Consider the following 21328-nt stretch of genomic DNA (forward strand, 5'->3'; position numbering starts at 1 on the left):
ATTGCAGGGTCAAGGAGGTAAGAGGGGAAGAGCCATTGGATTCCTTGTAAGCTGGCCCTGCCAAACTAGCTTCTGAGGGTTGGGTCAGGGGCAGGACAAGGGCGGAGCCAGGGATGGGGTAGGTGGGGGCATGGTCATGTGTCCTCTTTTTTAAGTTAAAAATAATATGGTAAACCTACTCTAAGGACTCTAAGATACTAGACTTTGACTTGTAAATACCCCTACAGCTTCTGGAAAAATGGGAGGGCTCTCCTGACCAGTGACCTAATGGAGGAAGAAAACCCTTCTTGGATTGAAATTATGGATGATAAAAAAGAAAAAAAAAAACCTCTCAGGCAACTTTTGTATTTTTTTTGTCTTTGGCTCCTGCTTCCCCAGCCACCACAGCCATATATTAAAGGGAAGAGAGCCCTATGCTAGTCACTGGCAAAAAGTGGAAGGAGTGAAAAGTACTTCCATCCATGTGCACCATCTCTTCCCTCCTCTTTTACTTCGCTCCATCCATGTGCACCATCTCCTTTCCCTTTCTTCTTGCCTTTCCCTCCCCTCCATCCATGTGCCACCATCTCTTTCTTCTCCCCCTCCATCCATGTGTCACTATTCCTCTACTCTCTGCCACTCCCATTCAGCATCTTTCCCTTCTTCCTCCCTCCCCCCAGTTCCACCAAATGCTCTGTGAGTTTGATCAAATCATTTACTGTCCTTTACATAAACTGTTCCAAGACCAATCAGTGGAACTATATAGTATGCTTAGCATTGTGTGCAAGTGATTACAAAAAACATTTTAAATGTAATGATGTCCTGAGTAAGAACTCAGCAGCTTATTTTTCCACACAGGATGAAGACATAATGGTAGCTCTTAGCATCAAAGGCTGCTCTTAGTGCACAGTGCTGTACTTACGAGAGATCTAGAACTTTGCCTGGAAGGAGGGAAGAACTGTCGCACGTTAGTGGGTGTTTCTTTTTCAATCGAATGTCTTCTCTGTGGTCGCTGCCTCCTCTCAGGCTGTGGGGTGGAAGATATGGGCAGGAACTTTGGCGGCACTAAAAATTTAATCAATGAAAATTAATTCCCTTGCAGCGTACAATATTCATAGGTGAACTGCTTTAGCCTCTACAAGCAAAGTACAAGCAACACTTTTGCTGCAAATCTAGGGGCTCAATCATCAATAAGGGGAAATATGCAGTTATGTCCAAGGGACTTTTTAACACAGTGCTCCATGAGGGTAATTTTCATAAAAGCACATATCCACTTAAACACTGCTTTAGTTGCAAAAACAGGGTTGTACAAAACTGCTTTCTCTTTTTATACAGTATGTGCAACTTGTATGGGCATGCATTTACCTGGCCAGAGTAGAACTACTCCTGGGAGCAGGGATGGGGAAGGAGTTAAGCACTTACATGTGCAAACAGGCTGGAACACAATGATCACAGACACTGACTAGCTGAAATAAGGAACTTTCTATAAACCTGAAGGAGTGACACAAAAAGCCTTAAAGAAAACAGCAAAAGAAAAAGAACAAGGAAAAAAGAAGAAGAAACCAAACAAGGGAAAATAAAATAAACAGAAAAAGTTACAGGAAGGAAATGAGGGACAAAAAAAAAGTAAAGTGAAAAGAGACAATGTGTAAAGCAGCGGTTCTCAAACTATGAGCTGTGGCTCCCTGGGGAGCCTTGAATGACATATAGGGGAACCACAGATTATTCTTATATTAGACATCTTTTACAACAGTATTTCTCAACAAGCAGTACCGAGACGCTTGTTGGGGGTACGCGATAGGGCTGCCCGATTCATTCAAATTGATTCACCAATTCACTTTGGTGAACCGATTTGAATGGATTTGTTTCTTCTGGGTCAAAGCAGGAAAAACGGTGCTATTCCTGGCCAGCCCGCTGGGGCCTTCCCTCTGCCACGTCCCTGATGATGCGGCAGATGGAAACACTGGTGGGTAGGCTGCCAAGCAGCCTGTTTACCACTGCTGTTTAGATCAGAGGCGGGGGGGGGGGGGTGAATCAGCACTGAATTGGAGGCAGGGGGCCGAAACAGCATTGTATCAGAGGCTGGGTGGGGGGGGGGCAAATCAACACTGAATCTCACTGCAGTATTGGCAGCAATTCCTACACGCTGCCTGCCGTTGACTCAGAAGTCTCTTCACGGTAGAGGGGAGACTTCTGGATTAGTGGCAGGCAGCATGTGAGAGTCACTGCCGATACCGTGATCCAAAGAAGCAATCCTTGGAATATAGGTAAGGGGAGGAAGGATATCTAATGGCACGGGAAGAGGTAAAAGGAAGAAAATCTGGTGGCACAGTGGGAGGAGAAGGGAGGGTGAGAAGAAGGAAAGATGGGGGAGTAGAGGGAGACATGTACGGTGAGGGGGAAAGATGAAATTGCAAATAATGGAGGAGAGGACGAGAGAGATGGTGCATGGAGAGGGATAGAGATTTGACATAGGGCACAAGGAAGGGAGAAAGAGATGTGTTGGACATGGGGGCAGATGACAGGGGGAGAGGTGGAAAGGGAGAAGAAGGGCGATGTTGGATCCAGGAGCAGAATGAAGTGATGGAGAGATACACAGAATTCTGCCAGGAGTAATTAAGAGGTAGAAAAGGGTGAGAAGAATTGTTGGATATGCTGGTGGAGAGGGACAGATTGAAGGAGATGCAAGGGGGGAGGAATATTGGACATAGTGATGGAGGAAGAGATGTGGTATTGTGCTGGAGATGGGTGATAGAAGGAGAAATGAGCATGGGGCTGGTGGGCAATGGTGAAAAATGCTGCACATGATCCGTGGGATGAGAGAGGGAGAAATGTTGGATGTGGCAGTAGAGGGAGTGGGAGAGATGCACCCTGGATCTCTCTCTTTCCCCACTCCATTTTCAGTAAGGAAGGGAATGACAGAAAGACAGTGAGAGAGGGAGACATGTTGCCAATGGGGGTAGAGGAAAGAGGAAGAAAAGCTGGACTCATGGAGGAACAGAGAGAGATGTTGGTTGGGGAAGGGAATGAGGTCCAGAGGAGAGGAAGCATGCAAGAGGCTGAAGGAAGTGCAACCAGACTCATGAAATCACCAGACAACAAAAGTAGGAAAAATGATTTTATTTTCAATTTAATGATCTAAATATGTCAGTTTTGAGAATTTATAACTTCTGTCTATATTTTGCACTATATTTGTCTATTTTTCTATTTGTTACTGTGATGACATTGCATATTTTAAAGTCATCTGCCTTGACATCTTTGAAAAAACCCGAATATAAATGATAATTAACATTTTCTCTGCGTATAATGTGCTTTGTGTTTTTCATTTTGTGGTTACCATTATGTATTAATAAGATATTGTGTGTATATGAAAAATGAATGGAAGAAATTGCATTACAATTAGTACTATTATTATGGGGGTGGGGTCAGGGGCAGAGTCTGGGCAGGTCTAGGGGCAGAGTTTAGGAGGGGGTACTCAGCTGATATTTGTTAGACTTACCCCCTCTTCTACAAAATCGTGCTAGCAGTTTCTAGCGCGGGTAGCCGTGCTGAATGCCTATGCTGCTCCCAACGCTCATAGGAACTCAATGAGTGTTGGGAGCAGCGCGGCTCTCTGCGCTAAAAAACGCTAGAGCGGTTTCGTAGAAGAGGGGGTTAGGAGGTACTTGGCTTGAAGAAGTTGATAAACTCTGTATTAGATTACAGAACTATCGTTTGATCTGGGGAGCCGTGGAAAAATTTTGAAACATTAAGTGAGCTGTGAACAGAAAGAGTTTGGGAACTACTGGTGTAAAGTAAGGAAAGAGAAAAAAAAAATTGAACATAATTTCTAAAAGATTCCTTACCCTTTTTGATTGTGGTTGCTTCACACACAGTCTCTTCTGCCTGATGAGATGCACTGCTGGTGCTTGCTGACTGCTGCACGGACTCTTCCTGCAGAGAGGTAAAAAGAGGAGGGCTAACAGTGCCTCTAAGAAACCTCCCACCAAGAAAAAATTGCCAAAATAGAGGCCAGCCTGTCCTGTGTGAATGTAAGAAGGGCGCGGGGTGGGGGGGGGGGGGGGGGAGAGGAGGGCGCAATCTGCCTCGGGCACAGTGTTCCTAAGGGCGCAACACCCCTCCTCCTCTCCACCCCTCCCACTTGCGTGCCCCTTACATTCCCCCATACCTGTTTTACTTCCCCTGCATGAGGTTACCTCCCGCGTCGGCATTGGTGCTCTGACATCACTTCCGGGATCCGCGCCTAGGAAGTGACATGAAAGGGCGAGACGATACCAACATGGGTATGCTGCTCATGCCGGAGAAGTTAAAAAGGTTTGGGGAAAGGGAAGGGGGCGTGCGCCAGCAAGGGGGGGCGGGGAAGAGGGCAGTGGAGGGACACTGGAGCCTGATATCAATTCTCAGCACAACGGTAGAAACTATTCTACACAACTAAACTGCTACTAAGAATTAGTCGGCATGGTTTACCAACAGCAACAAAAATATCTTGCCTTAATTTATTAGATATTTTTGAAGGTCTAGACCAGGGGTAGGCAGTTCCGGTCTTTGAGAGCAGGAGCCAGGTCAGGTTTTCAGAATATCCACAATGAATATGTATGAGATGGATTTGCATGCATTGCCTCCTTGAGATGCAAATCTATCTCATGCATATTTATTGTGGATATCCTGAAAACCTGACCTGGCTCCGGCTCTCGAAGACCGGAATTGCCTACCCCTGGTCTAGACCAGACATGGGCAACTCCGGTCCTCGAGGGCCGGAATCCAATCGGGTTTTCAGGATTTCCCCAATGAATATGCATTGAAGCAGTGCATGGAAATAGATCTCATGTATATTCATTGAGGAAATCCTGAAAACCCGATTGGATTCTGGCCCTTGAGGACCGGAGTTGCCCATGTCTGGTCTAGATAGATGTCTGGTCTAGATAGATGAAAGTGAGCCTCCTGATAATAGAGAGGCATTTTAGAAAGGATGTACAACTCAGAATATGGATGTCCAAAGTCAGTACATCACAAATGGTCACCCATCTCATATGAATCTTAGAAAAGGATACTACTGCCTGTTCTAAAATGCATGTGAGATGGCCATCCATGTGCTGGAAGCCTCCAGCATGAACATTCATTTTACAGACTGAAATGTCCAAATTATGAATGGGGAAAACAAAGGACTTAGATGTCTAAATGCAACAAAGGAACATCCATTTTATAACATGGCCACACAGTCATCCATGCAAAGCAGAGGGGTAGCCTAACGGGTGGAGACTCAGGGGACCCAAGTTCAAATCCCACTTCATCTGTTTATTGTTTTTAAATTGTGAGCCCACCAGAGACAGAATAATATTACTGTACCTGAATGTACACCATTTCAATAGCCTTCAGGCTTGTAAATACCTTATACATTGAGGAATAGTAGTATTATTCTGTCCCCGGAGTCAGTGGCGTAGTATGGGGGGGATGGTCTGCCCCGGGTGCCATCTTCGTAGGGACATGGCGTCCGTCCTCCTCTCTGCACCCCCACTCCTTCCCCTCCCCTCCCCCACACTTCTGCACATGCATGCCGATTCTCCTCCCCTGTACCTCTGTTACGTTCCTGGCATGATCAGCAACTCTCAACCTGCTGTCACGTCTGCATTGGCTCTTCTTCTGATGTCACTTCCTGGACCCGCATCTAGGAGGTGACATTAGAGTGAGAGCCCACATAGGTGTGACAGCAGATTGGGGGTTGCTGTTCTTGTCAGGAATGTTACAGAGGTATGAGGGAAGTGGCACACGTGGCAGTAGGGGGGGGGAGAAGCGGGGAGGGTGGAGAAGAGGGCAGGGAGGGGCACCTACACCCCGGCCGCCTCTCACCCTCACTACGCCACTGCCTGGAGTGTTCACAATTAAAACATAAAAAAGAGTTTAAGTGGTTAGTCCACTGCACAACTTGTATGCTGCTCTATTAAGAATGCCCATAATACCTGAAGTTGTCATAGAGCCTGGTATCCTTTGCTGGTTTCTCATTGGGCGAGAGGAAGGTGGACAGCAACCAGTGGAAGATTAAGGAGGTGTTGTGCCTTTGTACCTCCAGTGGACAGCTGCTCAATCAGAGCACCTTTCTGTAACCTACATGTGCCAAGTACCAGGTATAAATACAAATCTCCATCTTTTTAGACATGGATGACCATATTTTGGTCCCTTCCTAAGTCTTGTCCAAAATATGCCCAGACTATGCCCCCTTGCCATACTACAGTGTTAGACATCCATATCCTGCCTTTGTAAAATTTGGATTTCTATGCAATATGTACAACAAATGCCAGTTTTCAGATGTCTAAAACAAGAACAGTACTGTATTTCTAAAATAACTACCATAGTGTATTTAGATTTGCAAAAGGTATCTGACCAAGTCCTTCGTGAGAGGCTCTGCAGAAAATCAGAACGCCATGGGTCAGGATTCAAAGTATGATTAAAAGGGTCAGTTTTCCACATGGAAAAAAGTCAATAGTGGAATACTCCAGGATCTGTACTGCAGTAACTGTATGCTCCTTAATATATCCAAGTTTCCAAATTTATTTATAGTTTGATATACTGACTATCAACATGTATCTGGTCGGTTTACAATGCTAAAAATTTAAGTAATAAAATGTAAAATTAAAATGGGGGGGGAATGAGGACAAGACTATGACAGAGACATTGACAAAATAGATACGAGAGATACTGGGTGGAGGGAAAGATTTGAAATTACATCAAAAAATAAAATTAAAGGGAGATAAGATGAGAAAGGAAAGGGAAGTCGCTTCTTAAGAGCGGTTCTCATGGTTTGTAAGGTATGGTTGGAGAAAGAATCTTGGTAATCATCTTGAAATAGAAAGGTTTTAAATTTAATTTTGAATTTGTCAAGATAGTTTTCATGATGGAGATGTGATGGCATAGCATTCCAGAAGACAGGGACTGTGGCGGAGATGGGGTTTCTGGTGTAGAAGAGTTCTTTAATCGGGGGAACAAATTAATTCAACATTGTTACAACAGAGGCTTGTGAGGAATTTTTGAAGGATGTTTAGAAGCTAAGAGAAGATGCATCTAAATGGCAGATGAAATTTAATGGGGACCACTGCAAAGTGATGTATCCATTGAAAAATATCCCCAACTATAGGTACAAAATGTTAGGTTCTGTGTTAGAAGCCACCAGCCAAGAAAAAGATCCAGAGTTATGCTGAAATTTTCAACCCAGTGTGCCATGATGGTTAGAAAAGCCAATAGAATGTTCAGGATTATTCTAAAAAGAATGGAGAACAAAACTGAGAATATCATTAAGAGACTCTATAGGTCCAGTACATTTCTTATTGACCAATTTTGGAAAATAAATAGCAGAACTAGAAAAGTCCAAGTTCATTAGTTTTTATATACTGCCTATATCAGTGGTCTCAAACTCGCGGGCCGCATGCGGCCCCCCAGGCACTATTCTGCGCCTGCAATCTGCATGCGATGATCGAGAGTCGGCTCCCTTGCTACGGTCTATTTTCTATTCAAAGCCGCGGGTGGTGGCTCCTCGCGTGATCTGCGCCTGAGTCGTAAGCCTCTCTGACGTCAAGACATCAGAGAGAAGGCTTCTAACACAGGCGTGCATTGCGCGAGGAGCCGCCTCCCGTGGCTTTGAATAGAAAAAAAGACCGCAGGAACGGAGCCAACTCTCGATCATCACGTCCATGGAAAGAGGGAGGAGAAAAAGAAATGCTGCTGCTGCATGGGGGAGTGGGGAAGAGAAAAAGAAATGCTGCTGCTGCAGCATGAGGGGAGGGGGAAGAGAAAGAGAAATTCTGCTGCTGCTGCACGGTGGGAGAGGGAAGAGAAAGAGAAATGCTGCTGTACGGGAGAGGGGAGAAGAGAAAGAGAAATGCTGCTACACGGGGAGGGGGAAGAGAAAGAGAAATGCTGCTGCTGCTGCACAGGGGAGGGGAAACAGGGGAGGGGGGAAGAGAAAGAGAAATGCTGCTGCATGGGGGAGGGGGAAGAGAAAGAGAAATGCTGCTGCTGCTGCACGGGGGAGAGGTAACAGGGGAGGGGGGAAGAGAAAGAGAAATGCTGCTGCTGCACGGGGGAAGAGGAAGAGAAATGCTGCTGCTGCTGCTGCATGGGGAGGGGAGAAAAGAAAGAGAAATGCTGCTGCTGCACGGGGAGGGAGGAAGAGAAAGAGAAATGCTGCTGTTGCTGCACGGGGATATGAAATGAGTTTTCTTTCTTGGTTCTCAGTCCACTGCTCTAACCCATTAGGCTACAGGGAAAGCACCTACCATCAGCATGCTTACCAGTTATCTGGTTACTGAATTTGGCAGCTTAGAAGGGAATTCTGCAAGCCTTGCTTTTGTCCAAAAGTATTTAAACTGTGATACCTAAGCACTGAGTTTCTGTATACCAGATAATTTGAGCAAAATGTTTTAAATCAGCAAGTTCTACAATGGTGCCAATTGAGGGCATATGAGAGGCCAGAGTCTCAGAGTTATTAAGTGGAAAACAAAGTGAAAGCCTCCCCTCACTCATTCATCCCAGATCCCTGGCTTAGTGCTGTAATGAGTGTGTTTATGTAATCGGTAGGATTTCTGAAGCAAAAAGGGAGAGACATGCTTCAAGATTTAGGGATTAACTAAGGATAGTAATTTCCATCCTGCTGCCACTAAAGTCTAAAAGAAAAAAAAACCCTAAGTAACACTTCAGCCTCTTTCAGTAAAATAAAGCATGGAAATAAACTTTATAAAGATTAATTTAAAAAGATAAGAATATTAGAAAATAAGAATAGCCATATTGAGCCAGAACAATGGTCCATTTGGCCCAGTTTCCAACAGTGGCCAATTCAGGTCACAAGTACCTGGAAGAAACCCAAATAGTAGCTTTCCCTATGTCTGTCTCCATAGCAGACTATGGACCTTTCCTCCAGGAACTTGTCCAAACCTTTCCTAAACCCAGCTATGCTAAGTGCTGTTACTACATGCTTTGGCAATTAGTTCCAGAGCTTAACTATTCTTTGAAAAAATATTTCCTCTTGTTTGTTTTAAAAAGATATTTCCATGTAACTTCATTATTTGTCCTCCGGTTTTAGTACTTTTTAAAAGGGGGAAAATTGAGTTTCTCTGACCTATTCTACACCACTCAGGATTTTGTAGACCTCAATCATATCCCCCCTCAGCCATCTCTTTTCCAAGCTGAAGAGCCCCAATCTCTTTACCTTTTCCTCATATGAGAGGAGTCCCATCCCTTTTACCATTTTGGTCACTCTTCTTTTAACCTTTTTTAAAATTCCGTTATATCTTTTTTGAGATCTGATGACAGAACTGTGCATAATACTCAAGGTGAGAACACAACATGGAGCGATACAGAGGCATTATAATATTCAGCACAGTTACTTACCGTAACAGGTGTTATCCAGGGACAGCAGGCAGATATTCTTGACTGATGGGTGACGGCACCGACAGAGCCCCGGTACGGACAATTTTAGAGTGATTGCACTCTAAGAACTTGGAAAGTTCTAGCAGGCTGCACCGTGCACGCGCGAGTGCCTTCCCGCCCGACGGAGGCGCGCGGTCCCCAGTTAGGATAAGCCAGCTAAGAAGCCAACCCGGGGAGGTGGGTGGGACGCAAGAATATCTGCCTGCTGTCCCTGGATAACACCTGTTACGGTAAGTAACTGTGCTTTATCCCAGGACAAGCAGGCAGCATATTCTTAACTGATGGGTGACCTCCAAGCTAACAAAAAGAGGGATGGTGGGAAGGTAGGCCATTAGGAAAACAAATTTTGCAAAACAGATTGGCCGAAGTGTCCATCCCATCTGGAGAATGCATCCAGACAATAGTGAGATGTAAAAGTATGAACTGAGGACCAAGTAGAAGCCTTGCAGATTTCCTCAATAGGAGTGGAACGGAGGAAAGCTACAGATGCTGCCATAGCTCGAACTCTATGGGCCGTGATGGAACCTTCCAGTGTCGGTCCGGACTGAGCATAACAGAATGAAATGCACGCTGCCAGCCAATTGGACAACGTACGTTTAGAAACAGGATGTCCCAATTTATTCGGATCAAAGGACAAAAAGAGTTGAGGAGTTGATCTGTGGGGCTTAGTACGCTCCAAATAGTAAGCTAAAGCCCGCTTACAATCCAAAGTATGCAGAGCCTGTTCTCCAGAATGAAAGTGAGGTTTTGGAAAGAAGACAGGCAGAACAATAGATTGATTGATATGGAATTCAGAAACAACCTTAGGGAGAAACTTTGGATGTGTACGCAGAATCACCTTGTCATGATGAAAGACTGTAAAAGGTGGATCAGCAACTAGTGCATGGAGCTCACTGACCCTCCTGGCAGAGGTTAGGGCAATAAGGAAGAGTACCTTCCAAGTGAGAAACTTGAAAGAGACAGTAGCCAAAGGTTCAAATGGAGGCTTCATTAAGGCGGAAAGAACCAAATTGAGATCCCAGATTACAGGAGGGGCTTTAATAGGTGGTTTCACATTGAAAAGACCTCGCATGAATCTGGATACCAAGGGATGAGCTGAGAGAAGTTTCCCCTGAACTGGCTCATGAAAAGCTGCAATAGCACTGAGGTGGACTCTGATGGAAGTAGACTTGAGACCAGAGTCAGACAAAGAAAGCAGATAATCCAACAAAGTCTCCACTGCAAGGGAAGTGGGATCATGATGATGAAGAAGACACCAGGAAGAAAACCGTGTCCATTTCTGATGGTAACATTGCAGAGTGGCCAGTTTCCTAGAGGCATCCAGAATGGAACGAACAGGCTGAGACAAAAGAGTATCGTGTGCAGTCAGCCCAAGAGAAACCAAGCTGTCAGGTGCAGAGACTGAAGGTTGGGATGCAGAAGGGTTTCCTGATGTTGCGTAAGCAGAGAAGGAAACAGTGGAAGAAGAATAGGCTCCCTGGAACTGAGTTGAAGTAGAAGGGAGAACCAATGTTGTCTGGGCCACCGTGGAGCAATCAGAATCATGGTGGCTTGTTCCCTCTGGAGCTTGAACAAGGTTCGTAACATGAGAGGCAGAGGAGGGAAAGCATACAGGAACAGATTGGACCAATCCAGAAGAAATGCATCCGCTGCCAGACAGTGAGGAGAGTAGAGTCTGGAGCAGAAGTGGGGCAGCTGATGATTGTGAGGAGCTGCAAAGAGGTCTATCTGAGAAGTGCCCCACTGAGCGAAGATGGACTGTAGAGTGAAAGGATTGAGCGTCCACTCGTGAGGCTGGAGAATTCTGCTGAGATTGTCCGCCAAGGAATTCTGTTCTCCTTGAATGTAGATCGCTTTCAGGAACAAGTGGTGATCTGTGGCCCAAGCCCAAATGTTCTGGGCTTCATGGCACAAGAGGCGAGATCCTGTCCCACCCTGTTTGTTGATGTAGTACATCGCAACTTGATTGTCGGTGCACAGCAGGAGTACTTGAGGAAAGAGAAGATGTTGGAAGGCCTTGAGGGCATAAAACATCGCTCTGAGTTCCAGGAAATTGATGTGATGCTTCATTTCCTGGGCTGTCCAAAGACCCTGAGTCTTGAAGTCGTTCAAATGAGCGCCCCATGCATAAGGGGAGGCGTCGGTGGTGATGACAAGCTGATGAGGAGGTAGATGGAACAGAAGACCTCTGGAGAGATTTGAGGATATCAACCACCATTGTAGAAACTGACGAAGAGATGATGTCACAGATATGTGTCGTGAGCAAGGATCCGTCGCTTGGGACCACTGGGTAGCTAGGGTCCATTGAGGAGTGCGCAGGTGAAGACGTGCGAAAGGGGTGACATGAACTGTGGAGGCCATGTGACCCAAGAGTATCATCATTTGCTTGGCAGAGATGGAACGTTGAGGAAGCACCTGCTGACATAGACATTGAAGGGTCTGAAGACGGTTGGAAGGCAGGAACGCTCTCATGAGGACCGTGTCTAACACCGCTCCAATGAATTGAAGCCTCTGAGTGGGGATGAGATGGGATTTGGGTAAATTGATCTCGAACCACAGGATCTGCAGAAACAGGATGGTTTGATTGGTGGCTAGGAGTACAGCCTGAGAGGAATTGGCCTTGATTAACCAATCGTCCAGGTAAGGAAAGACCTGAAGGTGGTGAGAGCGTAGAAAAGCAGCCACCACAATCAGACATTTGGTGAACACTCTTGGAGAGGATGCAAGACCGAAGGGGAGCACCTTGTATTGGTAATGACAGTGATTGATCATGAAACGGAGGTACTGTCTGGAGGCCAGATTGACGGGTACATGAGTGTATGCCTCTTTGAGATCGAGGGAGCATAGCCAGTCGCTTTGATGGAGAAGAGGATAAAGAGTTGCCAGAGAAAGCATCTTGAATTTCTCCTTGACCAAGCATTTGTTGAGATTGCGAAGATCTAGGATGGGTCTGAGATCCCCTGTTTTTTTGGGGACCAGAAAATAACGGAAGTAGAATCCCTGCCCCTTCTGATCTAGAGGAACTTCCTCTATGGCGTTCAGGAGGAGGAGGGATTGAACCTCCTGAAGAAGGAGAGAAGACTGAGAGGTGTTCAAAGCAGACTCTCTTGGCAGACTTTGTGCAGGACGTGTCTGAAAGTTGAGAGTAGCCGTGGCGGATGATGTTGAGGACCCACTGATCCGATGTAATGTGTTCCCAACGGCTGATGTAACAAGAAAGACGTCCTCCTATGGGTCGAGGGAGGTGGGCAGATGGTGGAATACTGGCTATGCTTTGGAGAACCACGTCAAAAGGGTTGGGTAGACTTTTGTGGTGGAGGAGGCTTCACCTGTTGCTGCTGGGCTGGCCTAGGCGGTTGTCGCTGTTGTGGGCGCTGATGTCTAGGCTGTTGAGTAGCTGGTGGCAAGGGACGAGCAGCATAGCGGCGCTGGTAGGCGGATTGTTGGCGAAAAGGCCGAGCAGGTGGAGTCTTTTTCTTAGTCTTCAGGAGAGTATCCCACCGAGTCTCATGGGCAGACAGCTTTTGTGTAGTGGAATCCATGGACTCTCCAAAGAGCTCATCACCTAAGCAGGGAGCATTTGCTAGGCGGTCCTTATGGTTTACATCGAGCTCTGAGACTCTGAGCCATGCCAACCGACGCATGGCAACAGACATAGCCGTGGCTCTAGAAGTCAATTCAAAAGTGTCATAAATTGACCTAACTAGGAATTTGCGTAACTGGAGAAGAGAGGAAGAACAGGCATGAAAAGCAGATTTCTTGCGGTCAGGGAGGTACTTTTCAAAAGCAGCCATGTTTTGAATGAGGTGCTTTAAATAAAATGAAAAATGAAAAGCATAGTTCCCTGACCTATTGGCTAACATGGCATTTTGATATAAACGTTTGCCAAATTTGTCCATGGCCTTTCCTTCTCTGCCAGGAGGGACTGAGGCATACACACTAGCTCCCGCTGATTTCTTAAGTGTGGATTCTACCAAAAGAGACTCATGCGGGAGCTGAGGTTTGTCAAAACCAGGAATGGGGATAACCTTGTATAAGGAGTCCAATTTACGAGGAGCTCCTGGTACAGTCAGGAGAGTCTCTAAATTTTTATAAAAAGTCTCCCGTAAGATGTCATGGAGAGGAAGTTTGAGAAATTCCCTTGGAGGCTGGTCAAAGTCCAGAGCATCAAGGAATGCCTTGGATTTCTTAGACTCAGCCTCCAAGGGAATAGAAAGAGATTCACACATCTCTTTTAAGAAAGAGGTAAAGGATGTGGAATCCGGTTTAGAAGAGGGATCAGCAACAAGTTGATCCTCTTCATCAGAGGAACACTCACCCTCAGACAGAAAAGGGTCTTCAGAGTCACCCCACAAATCAGGGTCCCTAATATGAGAGCCACGGTCTCGAGACTCTGGAGTGGAGGGTTCCAGGTGTCGGGTTTTGCGCGCCGACTTACCCGACCTCATAGACACGGTACCGGGAGATGGGACATGCTGCGTCAGCACCGAAGTCTGCACCGCCTGGTGTTCAGCTCTCGGTTCCGGTGCTAAGATTGGCATCGAAGTCGATGAAGCAGTGTGAACCGGTACCGACAAAGTGGATGCCGATAAAAGAGGGCGCTCCACTGTCAGTACCGGTGGCTCAGACCGGACCGGGACTGGAAGGCTCGGTGTCAAAAGTGCGGGAAGGAGTTGTTGTAACTGCTCCTTAAGTTGTACTTGCAGGACAGCAGCAATCCACTCGTCCAGCGAAGGCACCGGTACCGCCTTTTTCTTCTGCGGTACCTGTGGTGCCGCTCTACGCTCCGAGGATGAGGAACCCGATGTTGAGGGGCTCACCTCAATAGGAGCGGAGCGCTTCCGTGGGCGCCTCGAGGTCGGCAGGACTGGACTCGCTGCTACTGAGACCGGAAGATGCTCCAACGGGGAAGGCTTCTTAGCCGGCTTACCTGCAGGATGCGACGCTGGCGCGGTATCGACGAAGTAGGTGCCAACTGGGATGGGGCCGATGTCGGTGCCGGTGCTGCGGAATCAGACATCTCGGCGCCAAATAACAACCGCTGTTGGATCTGGTGGTTTTTTAGAGTTCTCTTTTTTAAAGTCGCACAGCGGGTGCAGGTGGACGCTCGATGGTCAGGACCAAGACACTGCAGACACCAGTTGTGCGGGTCTGTGAGTGAAATTGGTCGAGCGCACCGCTGGCACTTCTTAAACCCGGGTTGAGGGGGCATGAAGGTAAAAACGGCTTCTGCCAAATCGAAAGCCGAGGCCTCGATGGTGGCAACAGGCCCCGCCGGGGCGAAACCGAAAAAATGAAAAAGAAAACAAAATTAGTTTTTTTGTTTTTTTTTTTAAACAAAGAAAAGAAAAAGAAGGAAACAATATTTCCAAACAAGTTTACGCGAGCGGGAAGGCGAAGGAACAAAAGTTTTCAACAGCCGTTGAAACGTGCGTCTTCTTAGCTCCGCGGAAACTAAGAAACTGGGGACCGCGCGCCTCCGTCGGGCGGTGCGGCCTTCTAGAACTTTCCAAGTTCTTAGAGTGCAATCACTCTAAAATTGTTCGTACCGGGGCTCCGTCGGTGCCGTCACCCATCAGTCAAGAATATGCTGCCTGCTTGTCCTGGGATAATTGGTCTTACTTACCATCCCTTTCCTAATAATTCCTAGCAACCCATTTCCTTTTTTTGCCACCGCTGCACAATCTTTGTCTTGGGTGCTGACTAGCAAGGTGGACCCTAGCATAAGTTAACTATAATTTGGATTATTCTTCCCAATTTGATATGTGTAATTACTTTTTATTGGCCTAAACCCATATCCATATTAAGCCATTTTTTATTTGCTTTGAATTGTTTTGATCATTTTAGTTTTGAATGCCTTATGTTCTTGAATAGTTTTAAATTTCCTTTATGGTATACTGCTCATTGATCTGGTCATGAACACTGTTCCTCCACTGGGGGGGGGGGGGGGGGGGCGTTGCTCGTCTTTTTTTGTGATGGGATATATTGTGTTGGTCTCTAGATTTATATTTTATGGCTTGTTCCACTAGTGTGGCTCTCTTCATAGAAAATTAGAGCTTACAAAGGAGCAGGAGCCTTTTCCATGTGATAAACTGTGGGTTCCTCTGATATGTGCTGGTACAGTCTCCATGCTGTATGCTTTTGTGTTAGTTTCTTCTATTTGAGTTTCTGTTTAAGGTTTGTTTCTTATCAGTTTGTGCTACAAGTCAAGTAGATGCCATTAAGCTAGGGTAAACCTTGCTTGGGAGGATTACTTTAGGTAATTTTAGAGTTTGTTTGTGGAATCAAGGTTGGGACTAGCAAAAGCAGAACTATTGGCACAGTAATCTACTCACTCAGCACTCTCTTTTCATCCAATAAGGCAGTCTGGGCCAGAAGCTGCAGTTCTGAACCAAAAGATTTACTTAAACCCGGATGATGTACAACAACAGATAAATTCAGCACCAACTAAATACAGTCAGTAGTATAATAAAATAGTTTCAAGCATTTATAGTCCTGAGTAGGTTTCCTCACAAACATTTTGCCTTGATAGAGATTCTGGGGAAAAAAAAAAAAGAGTCCTTTGTAGAGGCCTAGCCAGATGGTGAATTTTGGGTGGCCCAGCAAATGGAATGGTTGGCATGAGATATACCCTCCTTGTCTCTGCTCCTCACCCCTCCCTGCCTGCTGTCTGCCTTGCCTCATTACACACAAAAAATGAATGCCTTGGTTTGTGGTGATTCCCAAGATCCATCAGCTGAAGACATCCTCAGTCTGAACCTACAAGCTATCAGAACAAATGTCCGTCAGCGGCTGCACTTCCAGCTGCTAATGCTGTCATCCCCCAAATTTTCATTTCTTGCACAGGAACCGAGTCTGCATGAGAACTAAACATGCTTGGTGTGCCAGTATCGGCAGCTGGAAATGTGGCCTGGGGGTTTGGGTGGTGGATGTTTTTGGCTGACAGGGTTTTGTTTTACAGTTAAAAGTACAGTAAGTTTTAAATAAATTAAATAAACTCTAAAAAACAATTTTGTTTGCAAATCATTTTGGAAATCACTCTCATTAGGCTCTTTTTTCCCTTTCTGTTATCATTCTGCAGTTTAAAAAAAAAATTACTGTTAACCGAGTCGAACTCCTCATTTGGTTGATGACCCGGTATATAAAGCCAAGTTTTAATTTGGTTTAGTTTAAATTACTGCCTAACACTGCCAATGGTTGAAGGAGCCCTAACTACACTGAATTACAATAGTCCAGTCTAGAAGTGACCACATCAGGAGCACTCATTCACAAATTACATTTCTCTACATAGAAAACTGTAGGTGAAGATATTAATGTTTTACTATAGCCCCTACCTGTCTCTGTACTGTCAATTCCAAATCCACTCAAACTCATAAAACCTTTACTTCTGTTTTCTGTGCAAATTTCACTCTACCTACTGGGATTTCTGGACAAAACTTGTTCATCCATGGTTTCCTAATGCATACAAATCCTCTTTTGGAGCAGTTCAATTTCAGCTATGCAACTGTTTAAGCTTAGTAATGCAATCTCCTCCTCATTCACAATTCAGTTGTATATCATTTGTGTACAAAGTGCTTTCAGTTCCAAAAGAAGCATTCAAATGTTCCAAAGTGGCAATGTAGAAAATACTGTAAATAAACCAAGCAATAGTGAAGAACTGTGAAAGATAGCTGACTTCAGAATACTTTTACCTAACACCTCCCTCCTTAAAATACAGTGTGATCTTGTCTGCAAGAAAGAAAGAAACCACTCATATGCTTTTCCTTCCAATGCCACTGCCCCAAAAGTGCCTCAATATAACATTAATATCAATGGTATCAATGTCAGCCCCAAAAATCTAAAAGCAGCAGGACAGTACAAAACTCCATCTAACCAGCTCTGTACATCATCTATCATGGGAAAGAAAACAAACTCTGCATTATGCACAGTCGTTGCATGCTAAGGGAGAGCTGGAGTGAAATCAACTTTGGAGGTATGAAGGCTTACATTCAGACCTTCAGGTCTTGAAGTGATATACTGAACCTTCACCATTCTGGGCTAAGGAGTTGCAGCTAGTGAATTAGATCTCACACCTGGAAGTGGAGTGGCAGAGGTTCACTTTAGGAGGGGGAAGGCATAAATGGGAATTATTTAGGGATCTACTCTGTCATCAGTATGTGGGGGGGATGATGTTAGGAGTATTGAATGATATTAATTACATGTATGTCTGTACAAAGGGGGAAGAGGTGTTTGCATACTCAGGTAAGGAAGATACTGTGGGAATTCCCTGCATTTCAGCCATTTGCATCCTTGTCAATTATTTCTCCTTTATCAATAAAGTTAGTTCAATTAATTTACTTTATAATTGACCTTTATTTCCTTGCATTAAGGAGGACTAACAATGTATCCATAATACTTTATTAGTAAGATAATGAATGCACTCTTTCATCCTTTAGAAGAAAATGCTTTGAAAAAAACATGTTACACTGGCAAAAGAGAATGTAGAAGAGATGGCTCAGGGGAAATATAATATAGGTCTATAAAATACTGAGTGGAGTGGAACAGGTTGCTTACTCTTTCCAAAAATACTAGGATTAGGGAGCATGAAATGAAACTACTAAATAGTAGACTTAAAACAAACTGGAGAAAATATTTCTTCACTCAACGTGTAATTAAACTCTGGAATTCGTTGCTGGAGAATGTTGTGAAAGTGGTTAGCTTGGCAGGGTTTAAAAAAGGTTTGGATAATTTCTTAAAAGAGAAGTCCATAAGCCATTATTAAGATGGCTTGGGGAAATCCACTGGTTATTCCTGAGATAAGCAGTAGAGAATGACACGGGGAAAAAATCTGTCCCCGTCACCACCCCGTCACCGCCATCCCCTTCACCACCCCGTCACCGTCACCGTCCCCGCAGCATCCATATAAGCCTTAGTACTGCAATATTTAGCTTATTCCTTCCTTATAAATCAAAGTTCTGGCTGCTGAACTAGAGAAAGAGATGTTCAGCTGGCAGGGCTTTGTTTATAAATTTTTATCCACACAACTAATATTCTACTTTATCCTAAAGCAAAAAATAAATAAATAGAAAGGGGTGGCAAACAAAAATTATTTACTTTTAAATTCAATAAAATTATGTTTACTAGAAAGCCTCTCGCATTTTTTTTTATTGAGAAGGTAATAGCAGAAGTCAATAAAACCTATTTATTGGCCAAAAGAAAAATTTTGTTCAGAAAATTATGGATTGTTATACCAAGCTTTTCTACACATTAAAAACTAGAAACTAGAAACTCGAAATTGAGGAATGACTGAAATATTATTGTATGTACATACATATACATATCCCGCAAAAGGGAAAACCAATAACCCGCCACCTGCCCCCCACCCACCCCCCAAAAAATGAATCAACCCACACAGTACCTTTGCAAACTATATAACATAACCAATCAATTCTCTACGTGTGCGGGTCTTAGAATAGACTACTAGACAGAGGAGGAAGGGGAGGGGACAGGGAGCACATAGAGAGTGCTCGCGCGCACATACCCAGACTCCCTGCTCCTGGATCCAGGGCTGCAGGCGCGTGTTCAGGTACTCCGTCATCCAGCTCGCTATGGACTCCACGAGTGGCACCATCTCGCGGTTGACACTCTCTGCGCACAGCACGCCGAACTCCAGGAAGGCCACGATGTGCCCCCAGTTCACACCATCTCGGAACAGTTCGTCGGCCACGGCGGTGAATCGGGCCCGCGCAGTGCAGGGCGTGATGTGCAGCTGCTCGGATATGTGTGCAAAATTGCGCTGACAGCGGCGCAAGAACTCGTTGTCCGAATGGCGCAGGGTGCGGTGCAGTAGCTGAGAGGAGGCGGCAGCGAAAAAGAAAGCTGGCAAACTCGGCATATAAGGTGAGGTGGAGGGTGGGAGCTGGCTAAATGGGCGGGTGGGGGCTGCTGCACCGCGCGATCCTCGATTGCCTCACTGCGGAGACAAGACCATTCACCGCTCCATGGGGCGGTGAATGGCCTTGAGCCCGTCTCCGCAGCGACTACTATTTTTCTTTCCCCGTTTCGGCGGGTTACCCGCAGCTAGCCGCGGGTAACAACCACCGTGTCATTCTCTAATAAGCAGCATAAAATCTGTTTTTCTCCTTGGGATCTTGCCAGGTATTTGTGACCTGGATTGGCCACTGTTGGAAACAGGATACTGGCTTGATGGACCTTCAGTCTGTCCCAGTATTGCACTGCTTATGTTCTTAACTAACAAAGTAGTTGGTTAGAGGTAGAGATCATAGCTTAAAAGGCAGATTTTGGAGGAAGGGCGAGAAAAAATTGGCAGGAGGGATGTCTACTCCATCCGGCCATGCCAACCCCGGCTGTGTAAGAAAAACTTGGCAGGAGGGTTGCCCGCTCCCTCATGCCAATGAGCATTTATGGGCATAATGGGCATTTATGGGCATAATTTCTATTTAGCAAAGAAAACATCTACCTATAAGAAAAGGATACTATAAAAAAAATTTAACTGGTAGCAAAGAAGATAATGGTTTGTCATGGTAGTTTATTGGTGAAAGAGTGCTTAACTGAGACAGAATGAACGGCTACAAGACCAGCAGAATGTGTGGTTTGTAAGCATATTAAAAAACAAATCTCAAGGTGTCCAAGAGTGCCAAGAATAAAGGTTTCACATCTCCCTGAATGACTGGAAAGGAAACTAAAGTCAAATATCAGGTCATTCAGTTCATCTAAGGATGCTAACAAATTAGAAATGGCCTGACAAAAAGACACAGTGGAATAGCACTAATCTTGAGATATGAATAATCAGCACCTCTAAGGAAGAGAAGATATGTCACTGTAATTCCTCAGATTTCACAGAACTCCCCCCTCCCCCCCCCCCCCATTTAAGAGATCAGTACAGTACAGCGATGGTGCGTCCACATCTGGAATACTGCGTTCAGTATTGGTCGCCGCACCTGAAGAAGGACATGGCGGTACTTGAGAGAGTCCAAAGGAGAGCAACGAAAATGGTAAGAGGGCTGGAACACTGCTCATACGCTGAGAGGCTGGGGCTCTTCTCTCTGGAGAAAAGGAGGCTCAGGGGAGATATGATAGAGACCTTCAAGATCATGAGGGGCATAGAGAGGGTGGATAGGGACAGGGACAGATTCTTCAGACTGAAGGGGACAGCAAATACGAGGGGGCATTCTGAGAAACTGAAGGGAGATAGGTTCAAAACAAATGCAAGGAAGTTTTTCTTCACCCAAAGGGTCGTGGACACTTGGAATGCACTACCGGAGGAAGTGATCAGGCAGAGTACAGTACAAGGATTCAAACAGGGATTGGATGGATTCCTGAGGGATAAAGGGATCGTGGGATACTGAGGGAAGAGCTGGGATGTAACACGAGTATAGGAAGTTAACCAGGTAATGAGTATAAACCAACCTGGTCGTGCATGTGCAAGACCGGAGGGCTAGGACTTTGATAGGAAGGCAGGACTTAAATGAGAAACCAAGGTGGCAAGGGAGCCCCTTCTGATGATTCAGATAAGTCTTGACCTGTTTTTGGGCCACCGCGAGAGCGGACTGCTAGGCAGGATGGACCTGTGGTCTGACCCGGCAGAGGCACTGCTTATGTTCTTATGTTCTTATGTACAGGTATGGAATCCAGACTCACAGGATGGGGTGATATCGTATTTACGCCAATTAAGCCCACCGTAGAGTTAAAATAGTAATCTAAGCAGTGCTTTAGAAACAGATTGTGAACCAGATAGGATTTATTTTTTTATATTCATATTTCTATACCGTTCTCCCAGGGGAGCTCAGAATGGTTTACATGCATTTATTCAGGTATTCAAGCATTTTTCCCTGATTGTCCTAGTGGGCTCACAATCTATCTAATGTACCTGGGGCAATGGGGGGATTAAGTGACTTGCCCAGGGTCACAAGGAACAGCTTGGGTTTGAACC

The 21328-nt window shown here is 45.3% G+C and overlaps 1 protein-coding gene across 3 annotated transcripts in view; it reads right to left on the reverse strand.

The window, feature by feature from the left end:
- Positions 1 to 21328, reverse strand: part of SPIRE1 (spire type actin nucleation factor 1) — a 297110-nt gene that overhangs the window by 48369 nt on the left and 227413 nt on the right. For all 3 annotated transcript variants that reach the window (XM_033934118.1, XM_033934119.1, XM_033934117.1), the window contains exons 10-11: positions 3825 to 3912; positions 902 to 1044 (exon numbers count right to left, since the gene is read on the reverse strand). In XM_033934118.1, coding sequence (XP_033790009.1) covers positions 902 to 1044; positions 3825 to 3912 — 231 coding nt within the window. The remainder of the gene's footprint in view (positions 1 to 901; positions 1045 to 3824; positions 3913 to 21328) is intronic.

This window comes from Geotrypetes seraphini, chromosome 2 (genome assembly GCF_902459505.1).
Source record: "Geotrypetes seraphini chromosome 2, aGeoSer1.1, whole genome shotgun sequence".
Lineage (NCBI taxonomy): Eukaryota > Metazoa > Chordata > Amphibia > Gymnophiona > Dermophiidae > Geotrypetes > Geotrypetes seraphini.